Source organism: Macaca nemestrina, chromosome 7, assembly GCF_043159975.1.
Source record: "Macaca nemestrina isolate mMacNem1 chromosome 7, mMacNem.hap1, whole genome shotgun sequence".
NCBI lineage: Eukaryota > Metazoa > Chordata > Mammalia > Primates > Cercopithecidae > Macaca > Macaca nemestrina.
In genome coordinates, this window is record NC_092131.1 from 124,265,190 (window position 1) to 124,278,178 (window position 12,989).

At 37.8% G+C, this 12,989-nt stretch overlaps 1 protein-coding gene across 11 annotated transcripts in view; it reads left to right on the top strand.

The window, feature by feature from the left end:
* LOC105491013 (S-phase cyclin A associated protein in the ER) overlaps positions 1-12,989 on the top strand; it is a 560,926-nt gene that overhangs the window by 173,932 nt on the left and 374,005 nt on the right. For all 11 annotated transcript variants that reach the window (XM_071100885.1, XM_071100886.1, XM_071100887.1 and 8 more), the window contains 2 exons: positions 4,917-5,072; positions 10,344-10,486. In XM_071100885.1, coding sequence (XP_070956986.1) covers positions 4,917-5,072; positions 10,344-10,486 — 299 coding nt within the window. The remainder of the gene's footprint in view (positions 1-4,916; positions 5,073-10,343; positions 10,487-12,989) is intronic.

Genomic DNA, 12,989 nt, shown 5'->3' on the forward strand with positions numbered 1-12,989 from the left:
ACAACAGCTTATTGCTGGTATGGCGAAAGTTCGAGTTTGAAAGATCAAACCAGCAGCAATATTCTGTTAAGCCAAAGTCTAATCCAGAGTAAGATCCCGACTACCTCCAATTCTGAAGTCTGAGAAAGGTATGGAAGCTGCAGAAGAAATGTTTGAAGCTAGTAGAGGTTGATTCTGGAGGTTTGAGGAAGGAAGCCATCTCAATAACATAAAAGAGCAAGGTAAGGCAACAAATGCTGACATAGAAGCTGAAGGAAGATCTAGCTAAGATAATTGATGAAGAGTGCTGCACCAAACAAGAGATTAGCAGTGCAGATGAAACAAACTTCTCTTGGAAGAAGATGCCATCTAGGACTTTCATAGCTATAGAGAATTTAGAGCTTGACTTCAAATCCTCAAAGTCAAGGCTGACTCAGTAGGAGCTAATGCAGCTGGCAACTTCAAGTTGAAGCCAGTGCTCATTAACCATTTTGAAAATCCTAGGCCCTTTAAGAATTAGGCTAAATCTATTCTGTCTGTACTCTATAAATGGAACAACAAAGCCAGCATGACAGCACATCTGTTTATAGCATTGTTTACTGAATATTTTAAGTCTACTGTTGAGACCTCCAACTCAGAAAAGAAGACTCTTCTAACAATTTTACTGCTTACTGACATTGCACTGGTTACTTAAGAGCCCTGATGGAGAGAGTACAAGGAGATGAATGGTGTTTTCGTGTCTGCTAATGTAACATCCTTTCTGCAGTCCATGGATCAAGGAGTAATTTCAACTTTCAAATCTTAGTTTTTAAGAAATACATTTTATAAAGCTATAGCTGCCATAGATAGTGATTCCTCTGATGGATCTTGGCAAAGGAAATTAAGACTTTCTGGAAAGGACTCACCATTTTAGATGGCATTAAGAACATTGGTGATTCATGGAAGTCAAAATATCAACATTAACAGAAATTTGAAAGACATTGATTCCAACTCTCACAAATGATTTTTGGTGGTTCAAGAGTACAGTTAAGGAAGTAACTGCAAATGTGGTAAAAACAGCAAGAGTATGAGAATTAGAAGTGAGCCTGGAGATGTGACTGAATTGCTGCAGTCTTATGACAAAAATTAAATAAATGAGGAGTTACTTCTTGAAGAACTTGTTTGGAGATTCTAGCAGGGGAACACAGCTACTCATATTCCTTGACCAAAAACCGGTCCTCCTCTATCAGGGATGGTCATCCTCTTTGACCGAGCATGCAGCTTTGGGAGGGACGCACCTGGAGCAGTGAGGGAGTAAGGGGACACCCGCTTAGCCAGCCAGATCAACTGAATCAACCCTGGCGATCAAGGGGGTGACAGATGTCGCAGCCAGATCGCCCTCATATCCAAGTTACTTTTTTTTTTTTTTTTTTTTTTTTTTTTTTTTTTGAGACGGAGTCTCGCTCTGTCGCCAGGGCTGGAGCACAGTGGCCGGATCTCAGCTCACTGCAAGCTCCGCCTCCCGGGTTCCCGCCATTCTCCTGCCTCAGCCTCCTGTGTAGCTGGGACTACAGGCGCCTGCCACCTCGCCCGGCTAGTTTTTTGTATTTTTTTTAGTAGAGACGGGGTTTCACCGTGTTCGCCAGGATGGTCTCGATCTCCTGACCTCGTGATCCGCCCGTCTCGGCCTCCCAAAGTGCTGGGATTACAGGCTTGAGCCACCGCGCCCGGCCTCCAAGTTACTTCTTAAGAATGAGCAAATAATGTGATTTCTTGAGATGGAATCTACTCCTGGTGAACACACTGTGAACATTGTTGAAATAACAAATTATTTAGAATAGTCCATAAAATTAATTGATAAAGCAATAGCAGGATTTTGAGGGCATTGACTCCAATTTTGAAAGAAACTCTACTATGGGTAAAACACTATCAAACAGCATCACATAGTACAGAGAAATCTTTGAGGAAAGGAAGAGTCCATTAATGTGGCAAACTTTGTTGTTGTCTTATTTTAAGAAATTGCCTTTACTTTAAGAAATTGCCACTTCAGCCTTCAGCAACCAACACCCTGATCAGTCAGCAGCCATCAACATTAAGGCAAGACTCTCCACCAGAAAAAAAGATTATAACTTGCTGATGGCTCAGATGTTCATTAGCATTTTTTAGAAAAAGTGTTTTAGAATTAAGGTGTATGCATTGTTTATTTAGACATAATGCTGTTGCACAATTAATAGGCCATAATATCGTGTAAAAATAACTTTTATATGCACTGGGAAATTTGATAATTCATGTGACTTCCTTTATTGTGATACTCAGTTTATTGTGGTGGGCTGGAACCAAATTTGTAATATCTTTGAGGTATGCCTGTACATGTTCACTACAAACACAGTCACCCATTAAAAAAACATTTTTTATCTATAGTTGGTTGAATCCATGGATGCAGAACCCACAGATATGGAGGGCTGACTATATAGGTACTGTCTGTGATTTGAGGCATCCACTGGGGGTCTTGGAATGTATTCCCTGTGGATAAGGAGGTACTACTGTATGTTGTTTTGTTGTCTTTCCTTTGCTTCTTTAAATTCATGTTTTTGTCAAATTCTTCAGTGTTACCAAGTTTGTGTAATGAATTTTTCTGCTGTTTCTTAGGTTATTTTCTTATCTTTCTTTTTTTTTTTTGAGGCAGAGTCTCTCTCTATTGCCTAGGCTGGAGTGCAGTGGCACAATCTTAGCTCACTGCAACCTGCATCTCCCAAGTTCAAGCGATTCTCCTGCCTCAGCCTCCGGAGTAGCTGGGATTACAGGCACACACTGCAACGCCCGGCTAATTTTTTTTTTTTTTGTATTTTAGTAGAGACGGGGTTTCATCATGTTGCCCAGGCTGGTCTCGAACTCCTGTGCTCAGGCAATCTGCCCGTCTTGGCCTCCCAAAGTACTGGGATTACAGGTGTGAGCCACCGCACCCGGCCACAAGTTACTATTTTCTTCCAAATTGTTGCTGTTCTTTTAAATGAGACAGGGTCCCACTCTGTTGCCCAAATTGGAGTTTAGTGGCGCGATCATGGCTCACTGCAGCCTCCAACTCCTGGGTTCAAGCAATCCTCCCACCTCAGCCTCCCAAGTAACCAGGACTATAGTTGCATGCCACCACACCTTGCTCTCTCTATGTATGTAAAATAGAGATGGTCACTCTACATTGCTAAGACTGATCTTGAACTCCTGGGCTCAAGCAGTCCTCCCCCGCTTCCCTCCTAAAGTGCTGGGATTACAGGCATGAGCCACTGCACACTGCCAAGATTGTGTTGTTTAATCTGACTTTTGCATACTCTTTCCCTTGTAAGTTTTATTTTATTGTAAAAATTTTGCTTAGCGCATTAGGACCCATTACTTTTTCTTTCATTTTGATTATGTTTAATATGTGTGCTCTGATATAGTCTGAATAAATTTTCTTTGAGCATACTTGTGTATCTTGGGTTTTTTGTTTTTTGTTTTTAATTGAGATGGAGTCTTGCTCTGTTGCCCAGGCTGGAGTGCAGCGGCGCGATCTTGGCTCACTGCAATACCCACCTCCCGGGTTCAAGCAATTCTCTGCCTCAGCGTCCTGAGTAGCTGGGATTACAGGCGCCTGCCACCACATCCGGCTAATTTTTGTATATTTAATAGAGATGTGTTTCACCATCTTGACCAGGCTAATCTTGCACTCCTGACCTCACGATCCACCCTCCTCAGCCTCCCAAAGTGCTGTGTAACCACCACGCCTGGCCTATCTTGTATTTTGAGTACTTTCAGTACAGTTTGAAGGATGTTTCTGTGCTTAATCTGCTTATTAAAGTGCTTATAAAAGTGGTATCATGGCATGGAATTTGGGAAAGCTTAGTTGGATCTGTATTCAAACTTGTCTGAGATTTATAAAATATCTTAACATAGGTTTTATTCCATCCAGCATGGATTCCTGTAGTCTGTGGCTGTCAAAGACGGTTGTCTCTAGTGTTCGCTTTCCTTCTTCACTCTACCATTTTAACTGTAGCATGCCCTTCCTCTGGCTTTCAAGAATGAGAGGGTTGATCCTACCTGATTTTTGAACTTTATCATTAGCTCTTCTTTACTCATAATATCTGTACTTTCTAGCAAAACTTGACTATTAAGAATCAATATATGTGAAGTTAAGAATGCAATGTATAGTTCAGTACCTTGTATCTAATTGTCACTCATTCAATATATGTTGAAGAAAAGTAATTTGTTGTTTATTTTACATTTTGTCCTCTCAAACTCATTAGAATAATGTGAGCATACCTATTTCAATGTTTGTGTAATTCGTATAGTGGCAAATTACAATGTTATTAAGTAGAACTTTGTAAGATGGTCTCTATAAGAATTTAGAATTGTTTCTTCACTTAAAAATATTTTCAGTGGCAGACCTCTAAATTACTTCTTTCTAAGGCCTGTGGATTTTTTATACACACTGGATTATTTTCCATTTTGAGGTAAATATTGAAAGAAAAGACCCATAGTACCTCATTTTTTTGTTCCATGCCTTACCATTGGTTCAAGTTATTATATAAAGACTGTTGTTAGATTTCTTCTTCTTTTTTTTTTGATATAGAGTCTTGCTCTGTCACCCAGGCTGGAGTGCGGTGGTGCGATCTTGGCTCACTGCAATCTCTGGCTCTTGGGTTCCAGCAGTTCTCCTGCCTCTGCCTCTCGAGTAGCTGGGATTACAGGTGCCTGCCACCATGCCCGGCTAATTTCTTTTTTTTAGTAGAGATGGGGTTTCACCATATTGGCTAGGCTGGTCTTGAACTCCTGACCTCAGGTGATCTGCCGTTCTCGGCCTCCCAAAGTGCTGGAATTACAGGCGTGAGCCACTGTGCCCAGCCTGACTGTTGTGAGATTTCTTATTTTTGTAATGTGCCCTAGAGTTAACTTGATCTGAACCTTACCTTCTTTGTTTTTTAAAGGTAAATGAAATTGCCTTTATAAATACCCTTGAAGCCCAGAATAAACGTCATGATGTTTTATCAAAATTGAAGGAATATGAACAGAGGCTTAATGAGCTACAGGAAGAGCGTCAGAGAAGACAGGAAGAAAAGCAAGCACGTGATGAAGCTGTGCAGGTAGGATTTTATTCAGCAAACATTGATTGAGCACCTGTCATATTTTAGACTTAAAGCTAGTTGCTGAGGACCCAAAATGGAGTAATCTAGTGTTTGTTCCCAAAGGTGCATGGTTCAATATAGCACTCGAGAAACATAAAGTCTGATTTCTAAAAGATAGTGTGTTATCCTTCAGTTACGGTCATCAGTTCTTTCATCAGTAGACTGTAATCATAGCAATAGAATCGTCAACTTCATCTAGGTGAAGGATTAAACTGTTCTGGACAGATTACTATCTATTCTTTTCTAATCAGGCTGGGCAGGAATATAGTCCTGTCCCAACAATAAAAACAAAGGTTGTTTTTGAATCAGTATATATAGGCTCAAACAATTTTTTTGCCTATGAGGAGGCAAATTTAGGTTAATTTTTATGCCTAAGATAATGGGCATCTGTTATTTTTTAGTATCATCAGATACCATAATTAGATTTTAACCTCTGCAGCAAACCCTACATTTGCAAGATGGGGAAAAGGTTAAAGCATACACTATCCTGCTGTTTATAATCTATTTTAGATCTCCCTCAGTAAAATGCCTTGCCCATAGTCTTTAAAGGCCTGACATATTTTTTTATGTAGAGAAAAAATTTTGCAATATTTAAATACAAATTCACACATGCTGTATTTTTTGTGACTAATGTTTATTTGTTCCTTCAGTGATCATTTCATTGAGTTACTGCAAGTCATGTGTTAGGCTCGAAGATATGAAAAGTATACATCTGTGTTCTCAGTGGGGATACGTGTATGTACATAAACAAGATTAGGAAAAATGCTGTGCTAAAGGCATTGTCAGTAGCACAAAGAAGAACACCTTATTTATATAGAGAGCAGAGGGAACATGAAAAAGTCCAGAAAAGTTTCCAGGTAGAGATGACATGTTTACTAAGTTTTCAAAAATGAAACATATAAATGATAAGTTGTATGGGAGGGCATTTCATGCACAAGGGGATATGAGGAAGGAGTACATGTAGAGTTAGGGAGGAGGTCATGAAAAGCTTTGTAGGTATTTTTAAAAATTACGAGTTGTGTTTCATGCTTCTTGTTATCGGTGATTTTAGTAAATTATTAATACATTTTTAAGTTCATTGATCACTTTTTGCTATTTGTGGGCATTAACAGGTATTCCCATATTCATCCTCATCTCTATTTTATTTGAGTCCAATGTACTATTTTAATCAATGCAAAGCTAGCTTCATGTTTAAAAACACAGAATGCTCCCGTTAGAGAAACTAGCCTTTCCTTTCCAAGAAGCAGTAAAAATTTTCGTATTTATCATTTATAAGCTATTTATCTATTATATTCTTAAATGAATAAAAAAAATTGAATGTTTAATTTGAATCGTTAACATTATTTATCCTGTTTATTTATCCTGCTTCTCTACAGGATAAATGCTATAAATGTCTATAGGGAAACAGAAATACAGACAGATAAAAATAATTATGGTTTGTAAATTATGTGTTACTTTAATAACTAATAATTCAGACATATAAATAAGACATTTTTGCCTTTATAGCAAATAATAAATTACAGTTTAATTTGAAAGAGTATAATTAGAGTATGTACAAGGTACAAAGGTACTACAGAGGAGGGAATAATTAGCTCAGTTGGTGGAAATAGAATATCAGGGAAAGTTCTCTGGAAAAGGTAACTTCTTAGCTGTTTTTTGGGGGGAAATATATGAGTAGTATTGTATATTTTAAAATAGACATCTTTGATTCCTTTCTCTGCATTTTGCAGATTTGAAATATAACAGTTATCTTTCATTTAAAAATGTTGATTCTCAGTTCACAATTTGTAACATTCATTAAAACTTCAAGGAAAGCAGTTTACTAAACTAGTAGGGAATTTCCTCCACCAACCAACACTTTAAGAATTGTTTTGGCTCTTCAGAATTTTTTTTTTTTGTTTTTAAAAGTGCTGAAATTTCCTATGGATTTAATTTCAATGAAAAATTTTAAACCTGTCTACATATGCTTGAGATATACTGAGACAGATAGAAAAATCCACCGGTAGATAACATATATAACATTAAAATTTTAAAAATGTGTAGTCATTACATGCTGTACAGGCACTAGTGCCATGTATTCTGTAAATACAATAATAGTAAGATCCTAACCTAATACAGAATTTCAGAGACCCTCCATACATTTTATTTTTACTCTTGAAACATTCCCATGGACTATTAAAGGCAATGTGATTCTCATTTCTTGTAAGTAAAATATCAAGTGCTGCCATCATATGTTCTCAGGTTGCTGTTATTGTTATGTATATTACTAATTATAGGCATAAAGAGGAGCTACGGAATCCTTTCTTAGGCTGCCTTAAACACCTCCCTGGCTAAGATATGTAGGGGTCTGAGAGGTTCTTCTGTAGGCTTAAGAATTAGTTATATTTCTAATTCCTTTGCTGTAGGTTTTAGTTCTTTCCTTGTGGGTATATAGATTCATAATGTATGTGATTTTATAAAGTCATGCTTCATTTATTAAACAGATATTTAGGAATCCCTACCTTGTGCAAGGTGTTTTGTGGGGTACAAAGTTTCCTGTCTTTATGGAATTGAAATTTCAGATTGGGAAATGGTAACTGAATTTTAGTAATTTTACTCATTAGCTGTATGGCTACCAATTCTCTTTTCAAGTTATTAAAAAATGAAAATTGGCCGGGCGCGGTGGCTCAAGCCTGTAATCCCAGCACTTTGGGAGGCCGAGGCGGGCGGATCACAAGGTCAGGAGATCGAGACCACAGTGAAACCCCGTCTCTACTAAAAATACAAAAAATTAGCCGGGCGCGGTGGCGGGCGCCTGTAGTCCCAGCTACTCAGGAGGCTGAGGCAGGAGAATGGCGGGAACCCGGGAGGCGGAGCTTGCAGTGAGCCGAGATCGCGCCACTGCACTCCAGCCTGGGCAACAGCGTGAGACTCCGTCTCAAAAAAAAAAAAAAAAAAAATGAAAATTAATAGGTTAGGTAACTTTTTACATCCAGTTATCTCTTTTCATACAATGTTGGAGTTGGTCTGATATCCATTAAAATGATCAGCAAGTTGACATTATGTTTACAAGTCTACACTTGGCTACATTGCACATACCTGAAGTAATTATTTTTACATAATATATATTTTATAAGATCAATTTAGGATTTAAAAAATTGCCTCCCTCAGGCCTTTGGTCTTATATTAATAAAATATGAAATGAAAAATTCTGCTTTAATTCTTTGTATTTAATGCCTAAGCTCTTTGTATTTTGTTGTGAAGCATGTGTTTTCAGATATAATATGGAATTTTTAAACTTCAGAAAAATTGGACTATAAGAGGAATTTTTTTTGTTCACTTTTTTTTAATGGAGAAAATTTTCTGTGCCAGATTTGATTTTTAGTCTTAAGAGTTTTTGGCCAAACAAGTTTCCACATATTCTTGATTAGTAATGAGAAATAGCTACAACTATTTCATGAATAATATGCTCAGACAGTAAAGGATATATTTTAAAATCTAATTGCATGACTCCAACAGTCTGCAGTGTGCCTGTTATGTCCTCCTGAAATCAGGGCATTTCCTTCCAATTTCCAGTTTACCCTCTTCCTATACTACCCACCCCCTCAAAAAAAAAGAAGGAAATAGAGATCCTTTTGGCTATTTTTAAAAGACTTTCTTTCTCTGGGGCAGATAGAGCTTGTTGTGGAGATGAAGTTACTATTGTGAGCTCAGTTAACTATTGGAAATGTTCAGATCTCTCTTCTGTGTTCCCTGAACAGAAATTGCGTTATTTTTTTTTTCTGCTGTCCTTTACTGAGCCCTTACTATGGCTAAACTCTATGCTGAGAACTTACCTGTAATCAATAATTTACATCTCACAATCAACTGAGGCTCTTTAAGGTGAAGTACCTTGCCCAAAATTATGTAAGTAGTAGGTACTAGAGCCTAGATCAATGTATTCCATTAATTATAAAGGAGAGGCCAGCGACAGGTTGTGTGTGCTGTCTGGAGAATGGGTATGGATTCAGAGAAACATATCAATAACATGAGGAACATGTTAGTGACAGATATTTCATGAAGTTACCCAGTTTTGATAATTTATCTTCTGGCTTGATGATGATAATGATGATAATTATTGAGAATTTTATATATGCCAGGCTCTATGGTAAGTGCTTTTCATATATTAGCTCATCTGTACTTTATAATATCATAAGAAATGCATATTATTATTTATCTTCTAGAAAACTAAGGCATAGAGATTGTAACTAAGTAGCCCAGAGTCACTGTGCTAGTGAATAATGGGGTAAGGAAACAAAACCAGGGAATCTGACCCAATATCCACTCTTATACACTCTATGCTCTATTATGTTACCTCTTTCTCCTTCTCACAAGCTGTCTTAATTCCGTCATGAAAGCTTAGTTCAGAAATAAAATCTATTAACTGTGGTTTTTTCATCATATTCAGGTATTTCTATAGCCATATATTAACACAAGGCTTTAGAAGTGATTAATCAGAAAACATATATTAAGTTCTGTATTAGAGTTCTCTAGAGGTATAGAACTAATAGGATATATATGTGTGTGTGTGTATACATACATATATATATATATATATATATATGAGTTTATTAAGTATTAACTCATACAATCACAAGGTCCCACGACAGTGTCTGCAAACTGAGGAGTAAGGAGAGCCAGTCCAAGTTCCGAAACTGAAGAACTTGGAATCTGATGTTTGAGGGCAGGAAGCATCCAGCACAGGAAAAAGATGTAGGCTGGTAGGCTAGGCCAGTCTCTGTTTTCATGTTTTTCTGCCTGCTTTATATTCTAGCCTTGTTGGCAGCTGATTAGATTGTGCCCACCCAGATTAAGGGTGGATCTGCCTTTCCTAGCTCACTGACTCAAGTGTTCATCTCGTTTGGCAACACTCTCACAGACACACCCAGAATCAATACTTTGTATCCTTCAATCCAATCAAGTTCACACTCAGTATTAACCATCACAAGTTCCCACAAAACAAATATAACATAGTGTTTGCATCGAAAAGCAATTATTTTCTTAATTATGTGTAACACTGGTAAATGACTTTCAGAAACCAGATATCATTGCTATTTGATATTTGTTTAAACTTTAAGAAGCAGAGTACCTAGTGGCAAGCCCATCTTTCTACTTGGCTTGAACATGTAAGTTTGGTGAAAGGTATATTACTTTGAATCATTTTTATTTTACACATAACTCTAATATTGGAAAAAATATTTCTAACATTAGGAACGCAAGAGAGCTCTAGAGGCAGAACGGCAGGCCCGTGTAGAAGAATTGTTAATGAAGAGGAAAGAACAAGAAGCCCGAATTGAACAACAGAGGCAAGAAAAGGAAAAAGCCCGTGAGGACGCAGCCCGGGAAAGAGCTAGGTACCTCATTTGCTATCTTGATGAACATTTTGCACTGAGTGAGTATTCAAGTTGAGGTCTTAAAGCCATTTACTGTCATGTAGGGTTTTTTGTTTTTTTTTGAGATGAGGTTTTGCGATGTTGAGCAGGTTGATCTTGAACTCTCTGACTCAAGTGATCCTCCCATCTCACCCTCCTGAGTAGCTTGGACTACAGGTGTGTACCACCACACTCAGATCAAAAAATATGTAATTTGATTCTGGATAGCTTCAGCAAAAGGGACTTTTGGGGAAGATGCTGAGGGCATAAGTAATAGAAGGTTAGAGGACCAGGTTTGGAAATGTTCTGTCAGACATCAAAGGCTAGATCACAAGAGCCACAGCAGTGGATTTTTTTTTTTTTTTTTTTTTTTGATGAAAATAGTCTGGTTGCCAATAATCATGTTGCCACTCTGATTATAATGTATGACCTTCAACTATCCCTTAGTTTTAATCACTTGTGTAAGATTTAAAGATACAGGAAAAAACATGTAATTGGCCAAGCCTAAGTCCCTTTTATTGGTGTGAACCTTACTGACATGATATTTTGTGACTTCTAAATTATAGCGAAGTTGGTAGGTGTGAAAAGATAGCTCTTTGTGGTTTTAATTTACTTTTCTACTTGTCCCTGATTAATAATTAGGCTGAGCAACTTCTCACATGTTTATGAGCTATTCGGGGTTTTTTAATGCAAAGTGCTTATTCAAATTTTTGTTCATTTCTGTATTAGGGTCTTTTTTTTATCTTATTGATGTTTAGGGATTATCTTTACTAGATACTAAGTCTTTGTCAGTTACATATATTGCAAATATACCTATAGGTTGTGTCTTACCTTTTTTCTTTTTTGTGATGTCTTTTGATTAATGTAACTCTTGACTGCAGTGTAGTAGAACTGAACAAACTAATTTATGCCTTTCGGTCTTATTTATGAAACCGTTTTCTATCCTAAGTCATAAGACATTCTTCAAAATTTTATAGTTTTATCTTTAATGGTCTTTATCTATCTGCAGTTGATTTTATTGTGTATTTTGAGGTAGGAGTCTTACTTCATTTTCTCCATGTGGATACCTAATTATTCTAACATGCTTTATTGAAAAATGCATTTTTTTCCTACTGATCTGCAAGGCTTTCTAACATAAGCCAAGTTTTTATATATGTGTGGGTCTGCTTGTGGACTCTTATGTTCTGGTCCAGTGATCACTTTTTTTGTCATCTGCCTTAGTTATCAAAGCTTTATAATAATTGTTGGTGTCTGAACTATCCTTCACCTTATTTTTTATTAGGACTGTCTTGGCCCTATTTCACATCTGTGTTAGTTTTAGAATCAGCTTGCTCAGTTCTATATTTAAAAAGAAACTATAAAATTTTGATTGGAATTGCATTGAGTCTCTAAATTCAGGTGTTAAGATTGATATTTTTATGGTGAATATTTTAATTTATGAGCATGCTACTAAATGTTTTTCTACAGATTTAGGTGTTTCAAAACATCTTTATATCAGGTATATAATTTTTTTTCTATAAAGGATTTTTGTGTACTTTTTATTGTGGCAAAAAATATAAATAACATGGAATTTATAATTTTAATCATTTTTAAGTTTACAGTTCAGTGGCATTAAGTACATAGACATTTTTGTGAAACTATTACTACCATCTGTACCCAGAAATTTTTTTCAGTTTCCGAGACTGAAATGCTATGTCTAATAAGTAATAACTCCCCATTTTCTCCATTCTGCACCCCCACACTCCCATTTGCCTCTGACAATCGTCATGCTACTTTATGTTTCTATGAATTTGACTGCTTTAGGGATCTTATATAAGTGGAATCGTACAGCATTTGTCCTTTAGTGACTTATCCTAATGTCTTCAAGTTTCATCCATGTTGTAGCATGTGTCAGGATTTTCTTCCTTTTTAAGACTGAATAGAATGGGCATGGGGGGCGGAGCAAGATGGCCGAATAGGAACAGCTCCAGTCTCCAACTCCCAGCGCGAGCGACACAGAAGACAGGTGATTTCTGCATTTTCAACTGAGGTACTGGGTTTATCTCACTAGGGAGTGCCTGACAATCAGGGCTGGTCAGCTGCTGCAGCCGGACCAGCGAGAGCTGACGCAGGTGAGAGCATCGCCTCACCTGGGAAGCACAAGGGGGAAGGGAATCCCTTTTCCTAGCCAGGGGAACTGAGACACACAACACCTGGAAAATCGGGTAACTCCCACCCCAATAATGCGCTCTACCAAAGATCTTAGCAAACAGGCACACCAGGAGACTATATCCCACACCTGGCCGGGAGGGTCCCATGCACAGCAGTCTGCGATCTCGGGGCAAGGCAGCAGCGAGGCTGGGGGAGGGGCGCCCACCATTGCTGAGGCTTAAGTAGATAAACAAAGCGGCTGGGAAGCTCCAACTGGGTGGAGCTCACAGCAGCTCAAGGAGTCCTGCCTGTCTTTGTAGACTCCACCTCTGGGGACAGGGCACAGCTAAACAAC